The 18,339-nt window shown below is 32.7% G+C and overlaps 3 protein-coding genes across 3 annotated transcripts; all 3 read right to left on the bottom strand.

The window, feature by feature from the left end:
- Positions 1-464: 464 nt before the first annotated feature.
- On the bottom strand, positions 465-3,092 carry LOC18613074 (homeobox-leucine zipper protein MERISTEM L1-like). Its single transcript, XM_088809416.1, has 7 exons — positions 2,643-3,092; positions 2,213-2,326; positions 1,877-2,002; positions 1,536-1,710; positions 1,203-1,438; positions 993-1,091; positions 465-911 (listed from the first exon to the last, which is right to left on the bottom strand). Exons 1-7 carry the CDS (start codon positions 3,090-3,092, stop codon positions 465-467), a joined length of 1,647 nt encoding a protein of 548 aa, XP_088665542.1.
- A 1,916-nt stretch (positions 3,093-5,008) lies between these two features.
- Positions 5,009-6,187, bottom strand: LOC18613073 (uncharacterized). The gene is made up of 4 exons (XM_088803035.1): positions 6,083-6,187; positions 5,878-5,988; positions 5,442-5,772; positions 5,009-5,340 (listed from the first exon to the last, which is right to left on the bottom strand). Exons 1-4 carry the CDS (start codon positions 6,104-6,106, stop codon positions 5,306-5,308), a joined length of 501 nt encoding a protein of 166 aa, XP_088659161.1. The 5' UTR covers positions 6,107-6,187; the 3' UTR covers positions 5,009-5,305.
- A 164-nt stretch (positions 6,188-6,351) lies between these two features.
- On the bottom strand, positions 6,352-7,875 carry LOC148764733 (homeobox-leucine zipper protein MERISTEM L1-like). Its single transcript, XM_088809379.1, has 3 exons — positions 7,662-7,875; positions 6,745-6,948; positions 6,352-6,579 (listed from the first exon to the last, which is right to left on the bottom strand). Exons 1-3 carry the CDS (start codon positions 7,842-7,844, stop codon positions 6,352-6,354), a joined length of 615 nt encoding a protein of 204 aa, XP_088665505.1. The 5' UTR covers positions 7,845-7,875.
- Positions 7,876-18,339: the final 10,464 nt, after the last annotated feature.

Here is an 18,339-nt window from a genome sequence, read left to right as displayed (position 1 = left end):
AATTGGGCGGGTCGGGTCAGGTAAGTTCCCGGATGCAGGACAGGCATCCATGTAACTACAGCCCAATAAACACATTAGTTTAGTTTTATCATAGTCATAGAATTTATGATAATAATAATCCAGAATTAATTGTACAACTTGTGGTCAGAACAATTCAAATAAAATGACAGTATTGTATTTTTACCTTTATGTTATGGTATTAATAAATAAGTTAATTTAATTCCTTGAATCCACCAGAAATCCTTTAAATACAAACCATGTTTATAAATTCGAACCATGCATTATGGTTGAGAATCCCAAAACCCTTTGACATATTCGGAACCTCACATCGCATCACATCATCACAGTCGTATATTCACTATGTATATGACCATAAGGAGAGAAAGTAAAGTGAAAAAGAAAAAGAAAACAGAACAAGAAATGAAGAAGGTATGACAGGCAGGGAGCTTCTCTCGTTAATTTCTTCAGGCATTTCTATTAACAACTGCAAAATTAAAAAGGTGAGCAACTTGTGAAAACAAAAGTCTATTGGGGTGCAAAACATTGGTATGTGCAGTAGGAGTAGGATTGCAAAGCAACTTACTGTTTTCCCTGATGTCATTGATGATGCCAACCCATTCATGGAACGCATCGTTTTCAATTTCAAATCGACTGGGTAAACGAGGTCTTTCAGGATCATATAGCAGTTGCATGACAAAGGTTATAAGAGAACCATTGGATTCAAGGCCCCCTGGACCGTCAGGCATAATGGCAAAACCTGAAGCGTCGACATCTAGTTTCGTCCCTGCTTCAAAACCACTATCAACTCCTGAACTAATATGACGCTGTACTTTTTGTTGGCTCATTGGTCTGGATATGATAAAGCTGCAGTATTCGTCCACTGTGGCTTCTTGCAAGCAGTAATAATGAGGCTGTGGGCATCAAAAGAATATAATTAGCAAACATGCTGAAATTTGTTGCGGAGATGGGAAAAGGGGTTAGTTATTTTCAACCTCTCCGGTCGTCCTGTGTAGAGTAATGCTATTACTGCGATCTATTGTCACAAAGTGGTACACCCGCTGAAGCTCCCAAGAATTTGGGAATCGAAGCAACTGCAATTAACGCATATATATGTATATATATACAAATATAAATTATTCTTAGTTGGTCCACGTCCACTCAAAGAGAGAGCAGTCACAAGAAGTAGGCACAAAACTGCATACCTGTAACTGTAAATTCCTCCCCTTTAGAAATTGAAAAACTGAGAGTGGTTTTGCTTTGACGTGGAAACTAGTTGTGCCAATGTAAGCATATCTACCTTGAGATTCTTCGTTAACTAAGATCTTCAGTTTCTTCTTTTTACTAATATCAGTTAAAACAGCTGGATCAAGCCTGTCAGCAACACATCTCATAAAGAAGCGCTTCATGGATTGTGTTAAAGCCAACACAGAATCATGACCTGCACAAATATATTACCAAGTTATGGCATCTACCTATATATGAGAATTTCTCAAGTTAAAGTTCATCCAAACAAGACAAAAATGAAGTGAGAATACCTGAATCATGCACAACCAAATCGCTATCATGAACAAGTACGCCATTTTCACTCTGCAAAATCCGTAGCAATGTACTAATCCAACGCTGTGCACAGAATGCCAAATTTGAGTTTATTACTGAAGAGTAGATGTTTTCACTCACTTCATCCACCTCCACATTTTCAACCCAAACAATCTATATATTAACAAAGAAGAGACTACTTCAGTCAGCAGCACATCCAAATAAGAAATATATATATATATATATATATATAATTTTATTACAGTAACGTAATTGATCCTTCTATGAATGTTACCAACTGCAACCATAAGTTGTAAAATCTTTCATATCCATTACACACCTCACAACTATCTTGGTCATGCTCCCTGATTACTACCCCAGATGGTTTCCTCAAACTATCGGTTCTCGAAGTTGGATCAATATAATAGATTGAAACATCAATAATGGCATAAGAACTTGGCGTAATCTGTTTTTTGTATCGTAAGAAAAAAAATTCTCGACTTGGCACAAAATGCGTTGGTAATTGATAAATTGCACGCACCTACGATATATATATAAAAAAAAATTAGATATAGATTGTAAAAGTATGTGTATATTGCTACAATTCAAATCAAAATCAAGCCATCCATATGTTGATAGATGAAAATAATCTCCTTGTGAAGTGCTAGTGAGTTACCTCCACTAAGCGCTGGATTGAATTATCATCTTCTCTCATACGTTGAAGAACATGAGTGCAGTCATAGCCAGCTCCCCAGTAGACAATTTGGACAAATAAATTAGCCCATTGATTCTGAGAACATGTATACAACAAGAGAATGAACGAGGGGCAAATAAAATAGTACCACAACTCCACAAGAAGTTCAAGCATTTCGTAAATTCACAATAAGGAGGTAACCAGATCTAAGGAGACATTATCAAAACATAATTCTTGTTTACTTATAAGGCGAGTTGACCCCTTTAATAGCTGATGACAGATGCCAAATATATATATATATATATATATATATATATATATATAGGTATGTATGTATGTATTATTAGTGGAGAACTTGCATATTACATCCATATCTTATCTCAACGAGATAAGCAAAACCAAAACAACTGACCACATCCATCATCATGGAGGCCATTTCAGATGCAGGAATTGGAATAATTGCACTTGCAGTAGAGACTTCAGTCTTTCTTCCAGCTGGTGTACGTGTTCGGAACTCGCTAATATCAGTATCCCCAGGAAGAAAACCTTCTGCAGGGTTGCCAGGCAACCAACTCCTCTCTCTCATAGCGATTCTCATGAATTCATGATAAGCTGCCTTACAGACATTCTTTGCAATTTCTGCACTTAATTCTAGGTACTCAATACTATCTTCTGACTTATCTAAGGATACTGCATCAGTAATGGATCGATCTGAGTACGCTTCTACATCTCTGTGTTGATCTGAAAAAACTTCACTTGTTCTCTCTTGATCTTCAGAAGATTCATTTTCCTCATCTTGATCCCTGGATTCTTGAATTTGCTTTTGATCATTCCCATGAGGAAGGGGTTGATGAGGGTACATATTTTCCGCACCAGAAAATCCTTGGGAACAGCAACACAAACACATTAGCTTGTTGAAGGTCCTGGCGGCACATTCCTTGCAGTAGTTAAACTCAAATGAGAAACCTTTTTTCAGGTTGCAATAAACTATTTCTAACATGAAGCTTCTGCCTTGGTTCTTTCATCAAATTCAGAATGGCGAGTTCAGTGAAGTGAACTCTTTCAACAAAGTTAAACACTAGTCTGAGTCTCAACCTTGATTCCAGTGCTTCACATAAACTCAGAAACTCTTGCAATCAAAGAGTACTAAAGAACCAAAGCAGTAAAAAGAACTGTATGAAGCATCAAAATCTTGAATGAGAAAATAATATAAGGCATAACTGTAATTGCAGATTAATAGGCAAGAACCCCAGAAATAACGATCTGTAGAAAACTAGAAATAAGACTCGCTCTGGTCTTTGTCTAACTAAAAGAACAAGATTGCCAAGAATAGATAAGCAAACTCAGAAGTAGAGATTTTTGAGTGCATGATAAGATGAGAAAACTACCCACACAAAATCTAGAAAACAAATGGGGTTATGAAACTAAAGATTTCTCAACATGGGTTTTTGTTTTACTAATCTATAAATTTGGATTCAAACTCCACGCCATGGATTTGGGTTAACAATGAAATGACTTCCATAGGCAAAATCATTAAGAAAGAACGAGTTTGCTTCTCAAGAAAAAAGTTATTAATGGAAGTACAAAGCAAAGCAGAAGTTAAGAATTGAAAGAATAGAATTGTAACCTTCACAAGATTATTAGTCGCTGATTGTATTTCTCTGAACTTTCTCCAAGAAGTCGTCTATGTTTCTTTCTTCCGTTTGGGCTATAAGAGGGATAGAATTACTTTCTGTTTTCTGTTAAGATTCCCGCCAACCAAGAATTAAGTGAAATGTGAAACATGTAAAATAACTGAATTGCCCCCCGTAGTGTATCATCTTACATAGTAGTCCTATTAATCTTATGTTGTTGCCATTTGACTCAGAATTCATTGGAAAAAAGAAAAAAATTTAGATCATTCTAAATTTTTTGTCTCGCAATCAATAAATTCTTTTTAATGATTGAGTTATACATAAAGAGAATTTGATTGTTAATTTTGTAGGATCATAATAAAAATGTCATCAACAAAGTGTATGTATGTCTAGATAAGATATGCAACATTTACGTTTATAAATTTTTAAAGATCTCGTAAGAAACACATTGTATACTTCTTTTAAAATATTTAGCACGACATTGTCCTTCTCACCCAATCCGACAGCTATCATCAGCATCAACCACGTACCTTACTTGCTTCCCTTTTGAAAGTGCTTGGTATAGGTCAAATTTAGATTGAATTTATTCTTATACCCCTTTGTCATGAATCTATCCGGGCAGTCATAAACTGGTTATCCAATTTCCTTATGCATTCAAATAGACATATCCTACTTGTATGAAGGCTGGAGACCCTGATTTTTGCAATAAATACATTCCCCACCCAAATAAAATTAGAGTTGCAGAGCTGCAACTCTGAAATGACGGGCCTCTGCTACTTGAATGCTTAAGCTTATGGAATTTGATGATGGGCTATATTCTTCATTTGTTCTGGTTGAACAAACTCCAAGCAATCATGCCAGCAAGGGACATTTATATGCATAACTCACTCTGCAATGCGCAATTAACTAATGGAATACTGTAACATTTATTTTCGAATTTTGACATCAATTCTGAACCAAACGAGGAAAAGCTGAAGGGTTGAAAACTTGCCATCATTCACATATATAATGCATTGCAAACCTTGAAAAACAAGACACAAGATCTCATCCAATCGGATAAAACTAATTGTGGAGTTGAAAAGCTCCACCCTTTTTATTATCATTTTTAGACCAACAGGAAGCAGGATTGATCCTAGTACTCATGACAGATTATCCATTTATGGATCAGTGCTACAAATTGATTGATGTTAAGCATAATAATACGCAAAAGATTTTAAAACATTGTAATTCTAATGCGGAATATTATGAATATACATTCTCAAAGTCCCCAAGGGGACACCTTGGCTGATCAGTTCCTACAGTGCAATAGGTCTGTTTGTATCTATATCAGCAATGAGGGATAAAATAGAGAAAAGGAGAACAAGCTAGCTTTCGACAAGAAAACAATATCTTCTTTTTCCATCCATGGTATTTCCAGGTTCAAAATGAAGCCTTGCTGAAATTATGAGACAACCATATCTTCTTTTTCGCCAACAACTGCAGGATAAAGGTAAGAAATCTGTGAGACGATCTCTCTTAAAAATTGTGACTATGAGAAAACCACTGCTATATGAGTGCAGGATATATAAGAAACTTACGCTCTTCTTTCAACTCCCTGATGATTTCAATCAGATCACTGAGAAAATCTTCTCTAACGGTATCAAGCGTAACAGGGCCTTCTGTACGATCATAGTGCAATTGCACTAGAAAGGTTACGAGAGAACCATCGCATTGGAGGCCTCCTGGGCCATCAGGCATTATAGCAAAACCAGAAGTCACAGTGTCCAACACTCTATCATCACCTTTCTGATAAATGCTTTGGACTCCCGAAACAATGTTAAAATTGACATGATCTTCGTTAATTAGTTTGGATAGGATAAAGGAACAATATTCATCCCTCGTGGCTTCTTGTAAGCAGTATCTGGCTTCCTATCACATTGAATGTGGAAATTCAAGAATATAAGCAAACACTTGTAGAGAGATAATGAAACCTGTTGGGGGAAATTGGCATATTATTAGTGAGAAAACTTCAACCTCTTCCACCTTCTTCCTATGCAGAGAAATGGTATTACTTTTATCATCAGTAATAAACTTGAACAATTCTTCAGGCTCCTCCTCAGTATCAGAATTTGAAGTCGAGCGAAACTGCAATGCATATATATATATATGTTGTAGTTCATCAGATCAGAAATACACAATAACCCGTAACAGACTAACAGTTGCGTGGATAACTTCATACCTGCAACTGTAAATCCTTTTTCATTAAAAATTGAAAAACTGAGAGTGGCTTAGCTTGAATATGGAAACTGTTTAGGCCGACATAACCAATAAATTCTTCAAGTGTTTTGTTATGCAGAAGCCTGATTGGATCTTCAGCATTAGTTAAGACAGAAAGCAGATCCTCGTTAGGATGTTCAGAAAAACATTCCATAAAGAAATGCTTCATGGATCGGGTTAAAGCCAAGAGATAATCACCAGCTGCACCAAAATATGAACAAAATGATAGCATCAAGGGTTTAATGTCCAAGAATAAAAACCTGAAATTAACGAGAATAAATTACTACCGCTATGATGCAAATCGATTTTGACATCAATAAATGTACTCCTGTCACGCCTCAGCTTCCACAACAGTGTGCTTATCCAATGATTTACACAGAATGCAAAGTTTGAACTGGTTTTTGAAGAGTACATGTTTTCTCTGGGTTCATCCACCTCCACATTCTCAACACATATAATCTATACAAATTAAGAGAAACACACGCATAGGACTTAAAAGTAAGTGTAGGGATTGCTGATCTTCTATGATTTTTTCTGCAGTAAAAATACTAAACTGGAAAAGTTTTTGTATTCAATGATTGAATGGCACTGTACTATAAAAGCAGTTTATAAAAGAATACAAACCTCACAATCCAGAGGTCCACGTTCCCTGATTATTACCCCTGATGGTCTCTTCCGACTATTGCAGTTTGCAGAACCATCACCCAAATAATGGCTTGAGATATCAACAACTATATAAATTGACTTCATTATCTCTTTGACATAGCGGAAAAAATCAAAATATCGTGTTGGTACAGATGTTGTTGGTAGCTGAAGCTCCGCATACACCTGTGACATATATAAACAAACATTATATGGCACATCAAAGTGCGGTATAGGAAAAGAGGACGAAATATCCGTTAATAAAATAATCTTGCTTGCTGTTTCAATTGACAAACATTTATGGGTTGATGGATGACAAATGGCAAGTGATCTCCATGTGGGAAGTGCCTAACGATCAGTTTACCTGTACTACACCCTTGATGGCAGTATCAGTATTTCTCAAATGCTGAAGAATGCGCCTGGGAGTGTATTCCTCTCCATAGTTGACGATAGGAAACAGTGATTTAGACCATTTTTTGTTCTGGGAACATATATACAACAAGAGCATAAGAAGGACGACTAGAGTACAACAAGAAGTTCAGTAAGTCAGGAGATGGAGAAAACAAAATATAAGGAGACAGCACATCAGCAAAAAGTTATATCTTATGCCTGCATATTATATATACTTAAAAGCAAGTTCAACTATTCATGGCTAATCAAAGTTGCCAATAAGAAAGTAGTTAAAAATTAAAGATTTTGAAGTAATATAAGAAAGCAAGCACTGACAACATCTCCATATATAGCGTATAAAAAAGTGGCATTCCTAAATGTCTGAACTGCTCAGTGAATCCATTCAATTACGAACTACTGATTTGGCGTTGATACCCCACACTTGCATATCACATATCCATTCCAACTCTCAACAAAAAAGGAGTCTACGAAATATATAAAATGCTCACCACATTCATCATCATAGTGACCATTTCAGATGCACGGACATTTGGAATAACTGCAGTTGCAACGGAGGATTCTAACTTCTTTCCAGGAAGAGCAGGAGTTTGAAACTCGTTTACAATATCATCCAGACTACCCAACCCAGGCTTCATGCGAACCCAAGTGCCTGCTTCCTCTGCCATTCTCATAACCTCCTGGTAAGCTGCCTTAAAGTAATTGTTTGCACATTGTAATTTTTGGTACTCACTGACGCGTCGTTGATACGTTTTCAACCTAACTGAAGAGGCTGCTATGGCTTTGCCTTTATCTGCAGAAGGTTTATTTTCTTCTTGATGCGGAGAAGCTTCAAGTGGAATGTCTTTACCGAGATCTTCTATTTTAATACTGGAGGGTCCAGGAAACTGCAGCACAACCCCAAAGTAGATAAATTTGTTAAGCTGTAAACTTTTGGCAATAAAAAATTGAACTATCACCGTAAATTCTCTTATCACAATCAAAGACAAAAGTTATCTTTGAATTGTTTCAGAAAGAGAAGTGGAAAGACTACCATACCGCTCTACAGTCCATATGAGATTTTGAACACCTTGGCTCCAAGCCTGTAGTAGGACACAATATATCAGAACGAAAGTTAAACTTTACAAAAACACAGTTTCCAAAGTTTCTTATTTGCTCTCCAATGTGAAATATGCTTGTCAAACTCAATGAAAAAGGAAACTGAATAAGATTAGCCGTCCAAAGATAAAATACACTAATTGAAACCAGATGAGAGCTACGAAAGGTTTACAGAATGGACCAAGAATAATGAATAGAGACAAGAAAAGCAGGACTTAACCTATAAGAATACTTATTTATCGGGAGTCTGCATTAAATAGGATAGGTGCAATGTAAAAGGGAGCGGAGCATGCACTGCTCTCTACGGTCTGGAGCATGGTTGCTTATGCTGGATGTTTAGCATGATGTGGAAATGGCAGAATGCCATTCCTTGATATCTTGATGTTCTCTTTCAAGAATGAATAAAATTCTTTCTAGCTTATCAAAAAAAAGAAAAGAATACTAATGTAATACAGAACTTCTATCTAGAAATGCTAACGTATATGAAGCGGATAGAAAAAAGGGTTAGCAGAGTTGCCGAGGATAATGAAGAAGCTTTTCAAAGATAGTTAAGAACTTAGAAAATACCTTCAAGAATATGGTCTCTGATGGATGCTTCACAAAACAAAACTACTCTATCTTTCTTCGATGAAAAAGGCAAAGAAAACTGGGTAAGAAAAGAAAAGATGGATTTAATGGAGATACAGAGAACTGAGGAAAAGAGACAGATAGATGCGAAGTGAGAAAACACCTTGAAAAACTCTATCTTTCTTCAATGGAGAGAGCGAGAGAGAGGAGAGGAGAGGAGAGGAGAGAAGAGGGCTTTATAGGGAGACACGGATTCGTTTCAGGTTTCTGTTACGATCCCGCCGATACTTTCCAATAGGTTAAGGCGGCTGTATAAATAGACACGTGTTCGCCTTTAATTTGTCAATTTTTTTTCATATTCTTTCAATAAAGTCCATTTTAATATATTTCTTTTCAATCAACAATTTTAATCTGTAAGACTCGCATCTTGTTAAAGCAATGAAGTAGGTTTTTGCATTTCAGTTATTAATCATACGCTTCGTGCTTATTGAAAATGAAGTTTTTTTTTAAAAATAATATCTATTGAATTTGGAGGAGTAGGAGTAAGTGTTTGTTGGACATTTTCACCAATAATAGTAAAAGAATGAAAGTAAAGAAAAAAAAATCTTTTGAATAATTATGTTTGTTCAAAAAATTATATTTATAATTAAGTTTGTTCAAACAGTTTTATTTGTTCAAAAGGTTATATTTCCATGAAGAGACATAACTTCATTTATACTCTTTGATTTTTTGAAAATTGACCAACAAAAATAATTTGCAGTAATTCTCTCCACCTTTTCCAAATTCTTCTCAAATTGCTTCTCCATGTTTTGCTTTAAAAAAATTTAATAAGAATTTGATAATGTTGTTAGACGTAAGTGAGTACTCAATGGATTGATTTTATCAATACAAAACGAAGTCAATCACTAAATTTTATTGTATTTTTAAAGTTTATAGCTCGTAATCCTTTTATGCACTTTAATAAATAATAGGTTGGGCCGAATAAAATTTTATGGAAAATTACATAGGTACATGCCTTGAAGTTATTCCCTTATATTTTCGATTTTCTAATCCTTGGTTCTAACAATCTTAAGTTTTTATTTGGTTTAATAATGGTTGCTACAAGTGGAACATTAAGATAATTGATTTTTGACTTGGTGAAATTAGACCAATTTGATGTTGATAGAAAAAAAATGGTAAAATGATTTTTCACTAGATTACCATATCAGTTTTTTTTTCTTAATTAAATTGATTTGCATGAATTGTTTAAATTCTTGATTATTACATAGTTTAATAAAGTTACGTGGTTTCAATCATGTATCTATTAAGTGTAAGATAGTTGATAATAAACCTATAATTTATAAATTTACTAAAATTTAAAAGATTCTTAACAACTTCAAACTTTATAAAATGAATATGCATGAATCTATTGTTATGTTATTAAACTTTGGTAAATTGTCATCATCATGGAAAGACTTCAAGAGAACACCTTAATACATCAAAAGAAGATTTGTCTCTTGAAGAATTTATGAGTCATCTTCAAATTGAAAAGCAGTAGTGCAAAGAACATGAGAAAGACTCATGTGTCAAATGTTTATGAAATGGAGAAAGGATAGTCCTACAAATTCACAAAAGAAGAAAGAACTTTCTGTTAATGCCTAAAAATTTAAGAAAGAAAATGATGCATGTTTCCATTATGAAAAATAAGGTGTCTTGAAGAAAGATTGTTACATTTTCAAGAAGAAATGGATATTTTCAAAAGAGGGTTATATGAATAAAAGTATCTTCATGATCATTTTATTAGTAATTAAAAGAATAGAAGATTGTTTTTTATTATATAATTTTCTTGATTTATGGCATCATATGTTAGAAAGATAAATTTAAAGTAAAACTATTAAGAGGGGGCTGAATTGAATGTTAAGTAAAAATTTCCCCTTTTTCGATAATCAGTTCAAATATGAAATAATGAAACAATAAAACAAAGTATGAACTTAATGTGTAAAGAGCAGAAAAGTAAAAAGGACTAAATAGGATTTTTATAGAGGTTCGGGTTTCCAATACCTATGTCCTTTCCCTTGATATCATAAGGAGTTTGAATTCACTATTAGTTTCCTTTTCAACAAGATCAGGCGTAACATTTATAATATCTTTTTTGCAAAATCAGGCGTAACTTGTACATCTTACCTTTTATAGATTCGACATAACCAATGCCAAGCCACTACCTTTTTTAGGTTAAAGCACAACTTTAACATAAGATGAAGCCTTTTAAAGGATCAAACAAAACCCTTCTAACTTTTGCTTAAAGGTATAACCAATACAATAGTTGATTCAAGTGAACCACCAACTAAAAACCTCTAACAAGGTTGATAAAGAAGTTTAGGTTTAGAAAGGTGAGAGCTTTCACCAAGATTAGGATAATCAAGGCATGTCTTATTAGTGTAAGCCCTGCAAGCTAATGGATTTTATGCTTGTAAAACACTACGTTAATTAGCCATATTTCATGTTAAATATATTGTGGATATTTTATATAATGTATGAGGTATTCCTTTATCCATGAGTTTATTTATAAAGAGTTATAAGAGACTTATGTAGATAAAGTCCTTGGAACATAATAACCTTGCAAAGAAATTATAAAGGTTATAAGTATGAGATTCTTATGCATCAAAGCCTTATTCTTAAATATGTTCTTGGTCCTTGTATTGTTAAGAATAAGGACATTGACATTGCTCAAAGACTAGTACATGTTAAACCTCCTTACTTTGGAAGTAAATAACCAATCTCATACGTTGAAGTATGTGAGATACTTGGGGATAGTATGTGAGTGCTTGTTAAAAAACAAGTTCACTAAACATGACCAACTATGAGAGTTCCATTTGGTATTTCACTCAAGTGTCTATGAAAATACTCTCACGCGTCAGTAGTGTAAGTAATCCTTAGACTTGCGATACTAGATCATCTTGTATGTGAATTGTCATGTTTTGATTTCACTTCTACGGGTCTGAAGGTGACTAGATGTCTAAACAGGATGCTTTTGGGTGTGGCATGAAGCATGCAAAGATGAATGAGTAGACCAGAGTTGATTCTTCACCTCAAGTGATTTAAAGGGGACATATCTCATTTGCTCTTGGCTTATATTGACTAATAGTCCTTGGCTAAGGCAATCTTGATAGGTCAATATGGTGTTGGTTTTAAAATTATTATAGTTTTGATTATGACAAAATGATCAAATTTGTTTGAACATTATTTGAGTGATCCTTGACAAGTTCTTAAAATGATTTAACTCCCATACATTTGAACTGTATCTATGAGCTTGTATGACTTAGGTGTATGGGTGCTTACAATTCACATGAATTAAATTCTGATTTAAAGATTAAAGAAAAATCTAGATGCATTCATTTAGGGGGAGTTTTGAATATCTTTTTTAATGATGACAAAAAAAAAAGAGAAAAAAGACTAAGTTAAATAGAGTTTGATAGGTCTTCATGTTTAATTTATGTGTGTGATGCTTAGTTATGGTTTTGTTGAATATTATGTGCTAGTTATTATGGATATTCAATTTATCTTGCTTTCTTATTATGGATATTGTATATCTTGTTTAGATATTATGGATATTATAAATATTTTATTTCAAAATTTTAAAGAAAACTAGATGCATTAACTAAGGAGGAACAACTCATTATGCATAAAGATTTGAAGCATTTATAGTGAACATAGACATTGCACTCTTAATCTAAGAGTGTTTTATCATCATAAAAAAATAAGAGAGAGAAAATGTTGATTTCGTCCATTTTTTATGATAACAAAACATTCTCATTCATCAGTGTCTAATTATATTATTTAGTGTGTAGGCAAAAGCTTAAATTCATTTATATATTTGGTATTTGAAAGCAAGTCAAGATACTTGTTCAGTTACAAGATGGGTTAATTGGTTAAACAAGCAAAGAAGAAAGAGCTTTAAAGAAGATAAATTAGTCTTAACTGATTAACATAAATTCTTAATCAATTAAAGCAATTATGGATGCTACACTAAGGATAGACAGAAAGGTCTTAATTGATTACACGAGGTTTAATCAGTTAAGTGGCTGTTGGATGCAAAACAGAAGCTTTTTAATCGATTAAAGGAAATGAGTTAATTGGTTAAAGGTCAAAGTTAAAGTGCCAAAATTCAAATTCAAAATATTGATGACCGTTTAAAGCACCAAAACAAGATACTTAAAGTTGAAGAATTCTTAATTGGTTGGAACCCATTTTTAATCAATTAAGGATGAATAGAGAGAAGCTTCAATGAGTTAAAGGGAGTATTAATCTGTTGAAAAGAAGTTAGTCAAAAATAATGTTTGAAGGTGCTTGAAACATAAAGTTATTAATCAGTTAAAGTTGTCGTTAATTAGTTAATGCAGAAAAGCTGTGTGCAAGTCAGAGAATACTTAATCGGTTAAAGCTTGCCTTTAACCTATTAATGAAGCGATGTCTACGCATTTGAATTTAAGCACAGAAAGACAAATAATGGCCAAAAATGGCTAATTTCTGTCTCCAACGGTCAGAAGTGATTTTTTAAGTATTTAAAGCCTCTTCTACAGTAAAAAATTATAGAGAGAAGCTATCCAAAGTGATTTTGAGCTTAAAAGACCAAAAACGTTCTCTTTACACTTGTATTTCACTCCCATCATTTGTAAAAGTGTTGAGCTTAACTTTGTACATCTTAGATCAGGTAGATGATCAATTGTACTCCATCTTTTCTTCATTTCTTGATTACTTAGAGTGTGCGAGACACTCTATGAGGTTGATCAAGCTTGGGTTAGCTTGGTTGTTGTTGTAGGTTTTAACTTAGTTTTAGAAAAGTTAGTTTGGGTTTTAGTTGATCTCGAGAAAAACCATAGTTAAAAGTTGTGGTTGAGCTTGTGAAAAGCTATTGTAAATGCTTGGGAATTTCACTGATTTTATTGAATTGGTTTATAAATCCTTAATTGAGAGATCAGGGTAGTAGATGTAAGTCAAAGGAACCGAACTACTATAAATCATTGCGCTTTATTTACTTTTTTTTATTTTTCATTTATTCTTAACTCTTAAATCACTCCTCCAACAAGCCTTAAACTTCCATTATCAAATTTCCTCAATCAGCTCTTTACTTGGAAAGAATTTTTGTGTTATTTAAAAAGTGTTATTCACCCACTTTCTAGCAAGCTCTTTGGGACCAACATATGGAAGCTACAGGACTAACATAGATAAGTTAAAAAGTAGACACTGAGTCAAGCTACATGTATTGTTAGATGCTGCTCATGATATATAAATATAAATATAAAATTTTAATTAAATTAATTTATATTTATTGTCAATATGTTGGGCACCTAATAGGTCATATACATAAAGTGAATTATTGAAATTAATTTGAGTTCAATTGGATGTGATCTAATTGATTTTATAGAGTCTTAATCTGATTAAATATTGGGTTAAATCAAATATGATTTGATGGAGTATTAAACAAAAGCCCAAGTAGCGCAAGACATTTTCTAATCCTTGTTGGATATGAAGTAGGTCAATTCACTCTATAAAAGAATCCTTTAATCGCCTAGTGAATGTACAAAAGAGTTCTATTTTTATTTTCTCATGTATTGAGATAGGATGGCAGCCAAAATGAGAGAAACACAAGGGAGCTCAAAGTTGAGAGTTTACTAGTACAAACTTTGGCTTAAGGATTAACACACTCTTAGTGAAGAGATTTCGGCAAATCACTATATGGATCATTATTAGAGGCAGGACAATTGTGCTATTATGATTTGATAAGTCTTAGTTAATGTACTAAACTCAAAAAAAAAAAAATGAAACCCAAGGAGGACTCCACCAAAGAAAGCACACATCAAATTTTTAAGTATGTCAAAATCTTTCTCTTGTGGTTTTTCTAGATTAATTTCAATTAAAGTGACTCATGGCTTAGGGGATTAAAATTTTAATATTCCACTACGTATGATTTGTCTTAGCATGGTTTGAATTCCCTTCAAGTCTAAGCTCAAGAAGGATTAGCTAAAGATTAAAAATGTGAACATTAGGCTCTTTGCTTGTTTAAAGATGGGAACTTTTGGTCACGGCTATTTTTCTTGGTTTTTTGCTCTTTTCTTCTTCAAAGATGATTCAAAATGTTCAAATCTTCTTCTCTTCTTGCTTTAACGTTCTCAATATGGATATTTATAGCCTTTGAGATTTTTTGCCCGTTGGAGTGAGTTTTGAAGTTTTGAATTATTTCTGTACGTTCCAATTAGCTTGCAAAATCTATCGCTTCTGTAGAATCGACTTTTTGTAGTTGAGTTGTTAGTTCTTCGCAAAGTCTGTAACTTTTTGTTTTTGAAAAATCGATTCTTCTATTCTGAGGTATCAGTTTTTCTACAACTGGGCTTGAATGTGACACCTTTATAATCTTGAGGAATCGATCATTTTACCTCAAGGTGTCGGTTCTTCACTGTGGTCTGGCACCAAATTTTGAATTTAAACTTAATCTTTGCCACTCCACTTTTGTCCAATTGTGCTATGCCTTTCTTGGTCACCAAGTTTTTGAGTTGTACCTTTAGTGCTTTAAAAACTAACTTTTTTTCTATGTAGAATCGATTCTTTCTTCCTTGTTTTTCTCCTTCTGCATTTTGTCTCTCCATAATCAATTCTTTGTCTTTAAGGTGTCGATTCCTTATAAATTTTGATTCTTCTATCTTTTAAGAACCGATATTTTTTTTTCTCAAAATCGATTCTTCCCTGTTGATTTTTGTTTGAGAACTAACTTCTTCTTCCCCAGAATTGATTCTTCATATAACCAAAGAAATATATTTTGCTTCCTTTTCATTTAAGAATCAAGTCATTTCTTTTGAAAACTTGATTCGTAGGTTGGCAAATTTAATTTTGAAAACCACAAACTATTGAAAAAATTAAGAGCATGATCATCCATATTAAAATTATGTTCAAACAATCAAAGCTTTTCAATAAGTTTTTCATTTAAATTCAACTTTAACAATCCTTTGAGGATTTTCTTCATACTTAAAAATATTTTTCACTTTCAAAACTCATTAAGTTCTATCAATTTTGTTATGTTAAAAATAAGAATAAAGCTAACATCTTAGTTTATGAGACGTTAATAAAAAAAAATGCTTGCTATGTCTAATATGGAATTGATTCCAAATATTGATAAAATTATATAATATCATAAAACTTGCTTGCTTATTGAGATCATTATAAATTCATTTTTAATATCGAAATTGTTCTAAATACTTTAATTGGTGCATAATATTGAATGTGATTTACAAAGCTTACCTGTAATATGAGGAAAGATATATTATGATATATTTATTAATGATTACGATCTTTCCAAAAAAATATATTTATTAATGATTACTTAAGATTCTATTTGGTATATTCATTAAATTCTAAAGATGAAATACTTGATAGATTTAAAATTTGTAAGTCAAAAGTTGAATTACATTGTGAATATTTTACCAGGTGCTTAAACTCGATAAGGGTGGTGAACATTATAAACCAAGTTATGTTGACTCCACCAAGATAATCCATCAAATTTCAGCACCTTACATACCACAACATAATGGAGGTAGAAAAGAAAAATAGGATCTTGACTAAAATGATAATGCAATATGATCAAATTCCAATCTTTGACAAGGTTTTTGGGATGAAATTTTATTAACAGCTTGTCACATATCAAATAGAGTTATTAAAAAAGAAACTAAGATTACCTCATATGAGGAAGGAAAAAAGACCAAATCTTAATTATTTGAAGGTTTGAGATGCAAAGTTGTAGTTAAAGTTTTAGAACTATAAAGAAAGAAATTGGGTGAATGAGGCATAGAATGTACATTCATAAGATATGCACAACATAATGAAGTATATAATTAAGCCAAATGATTCAATTTCAATTAACACTATTTTTGAATTAAGAAATGCAATTTTTGATGAAAATCTATTTCAAGACAACTACAGCCCCACAATCAATTCAATTAAATCATATTCCATTAGAACAAATAAAAAATAATGATGAATCTTGACTGGAAATAAGGAAAAACAAATGGGTTAGAAAGGCAACAAACTTTGGACTAGATCTCTACATATTCCTTATGATAAAGATGTGAGAAAATATAAACGATAAAATTCTTTATTATTTTAATTTGGAATTAGAGTTTGTTAAATATAACAAAATGAAGTTTCAAGACAATAAAGTTTCAAGACTTTACATTTTAAAAGGTTTGAAAGGAAGCAATTAATGATAAAATGAGCTCAATAATAGGAAATATCACTTCGATGTTGGTTGATCTTCCACCAAGTTCCAAATTAATAGGTTGTAAATGGATTTTCAAAATGAAAATGAAGGTGTATGGAACCATAGATTGGTTTAAAACAAAGTTAATAGCCAAAGGCTTTACATAAAAGCAAAGAATTGACTACTTTGACACTTATGCTCCAATAGCTAAAATTGCTACAATTACACTTCAAATTTCACTTACATCAATTTATAAGTTAATAATTCACCAAATAAATGTCAAGACAACATTTTTAAATGATGAATTAAAAGAGAAAGTCTACATGGAACAACCAGAACGGTTCATTATTTCAAGAAAAAGAATAACATTTGTAAGCTTGTCAAATCACTATATGAACTTAAACAAGCACCAACACAATGGCATAAAAAATTTGTTGAAATTCTTTTAGCCAATAGCTATAAAATAAATGTGTTTGATAAGTGTATATATAGCCAACTCTAAAATGGTAAAGAAGTTAATTTGCTTATATGTGGATGACATGCTGATAATTGGCATAGATTTGGAACAAGTTGAAAAGACAAAGAAATATTTGTCAAATAATTTTACAATGAATGAGAAAATGGCTTAATTTTGTCACAATTACACTACATTGAAAAAGTGTTCAAAAACTTTAATCTTAATGATTCTACACTAGCATCTACACCAATAGATTTTCAAATTAAATTAATGCCTAATGTTGGTAGAGTGGCTGATTAATTGTAATATGAAAAAGTAATTGATTGCATAATGCCTACAATGGTGTGCACAAGACCAGATATAACATTTGTTGTTAAGAAATTAAGTAGGTACACAAGTAATCCAAGTATAATGCCACATCATCTGTCACTTGTTCTACTAGTCATCTATATATGGTGTGTCCTGTCTTGTCATTTGTCATTTGTTCCACCATGTCATCTAATCATTGTGTATTCTTCCATGTCATCTACCACGTTGTCCATTATATAATCTATTTTTTCATATGTCTTGCCATGTCATATGCCACATCATCTATCTACCATGTCATCATTTTTGTAAGGGGATTATTTTTTTTTCTTTTTAGTTTTGATCTTCTAGTTTCAATTATGACATCAATATATACTAATTTTAACTTTCAGATGGAGTAATCTGAAGTTTTTAACTTAATTAAAACTTTTTTTTGAAAGGTTTTCTAATTTCATGAACTTTAGTGTATTATCACTCGAGACATTGTTCAACTTACTCATAGGGTTGATGAGAT

The sequence above is a fragment of the Theobroma cacao genome, chromosome 1, assembly GCF_053813885.1.
Source record: "Theobroma cacao isolate CCN51 chromosome 1, ASM5381388v1, whole genome shotgun sequence".
Taxonomy (NCBI): domain Eukaryota; kingdom Viridiplantae; phylum Streptophyta; class Magnoliopsida; order Malvales; family Malvaceae; genus Theobroma; species Theobroma cacao.
This window is presented reverse-complemented; position numbering and strand designations above follow the sequence as displayed.

Excerpts from the sequence above, each read along its gene's own strand:
- LOC18613074 (XM_088809416.1), bottom strand. The coding sequence starts at position 3,092 with ATGTACCCTCATCAACCCCTTCCTCATGGGAATGATCAAAAGCAAATT. Across the intron at positions 2,003-2,212 it reads CAATCCAGCGCTTAGTGGAG|ATTACGCCAAGTTCTTATGC; the intron begins GTAACTCACTAG and ends TACAAAAAACAG. Across the intron at positions 1,092-1,202 it reads GGAGGAATTTACAGTTACAG|TTGCTTCGATTCCCAAATTC; the intron begins GTATGCAGTTTT and ends CGTTAATTGCAG.
- LOC148764733 (XM_088809379.1), bottom strand. The coding sequence starts at position 7,844 with ATGAGAATGGCAGAGGAAGCAGGCACTTGGGTTCGCATGAAGCCTGGG. Across the intron at positions 6,949-7,661 it reads TCACTATGATGATGAATGTG|GTGTATGCGGAGCTTCAGCT; the intron begins GTGAGCATTTTA and ends TATATGTCACAG. Across the intron at positions 6,580-6,744 it reads GTGGACCTCTGGATTGTGAG|ATTATATGTGTTGAGAATGT; the intron begins GTTTGTATTCTT and ends TAATTTGTATAG.
- LOC18613073 (XM_088803035.1), bottom strand. The coding sequence starts at position 6,106 with ATGAAAAAGGATTTACAGTTGCAG. Across the intron at positions 5,989-6,082 it reads AAAAGGATTTACAGTTGCAG|TTTCGCTCGACTTCAAATTC; the intron begins GTATGAAGTTAT and ends TATGCATTGCAG. Across the intron at positions 5,341-5,441 it reads CAGGGAGTTGAAAGAAGAGC|TTGTTGGCGAAAAAGAAGAT; the intron begins GTAAGTTTCTTA and ends TTTATCCTGCAG.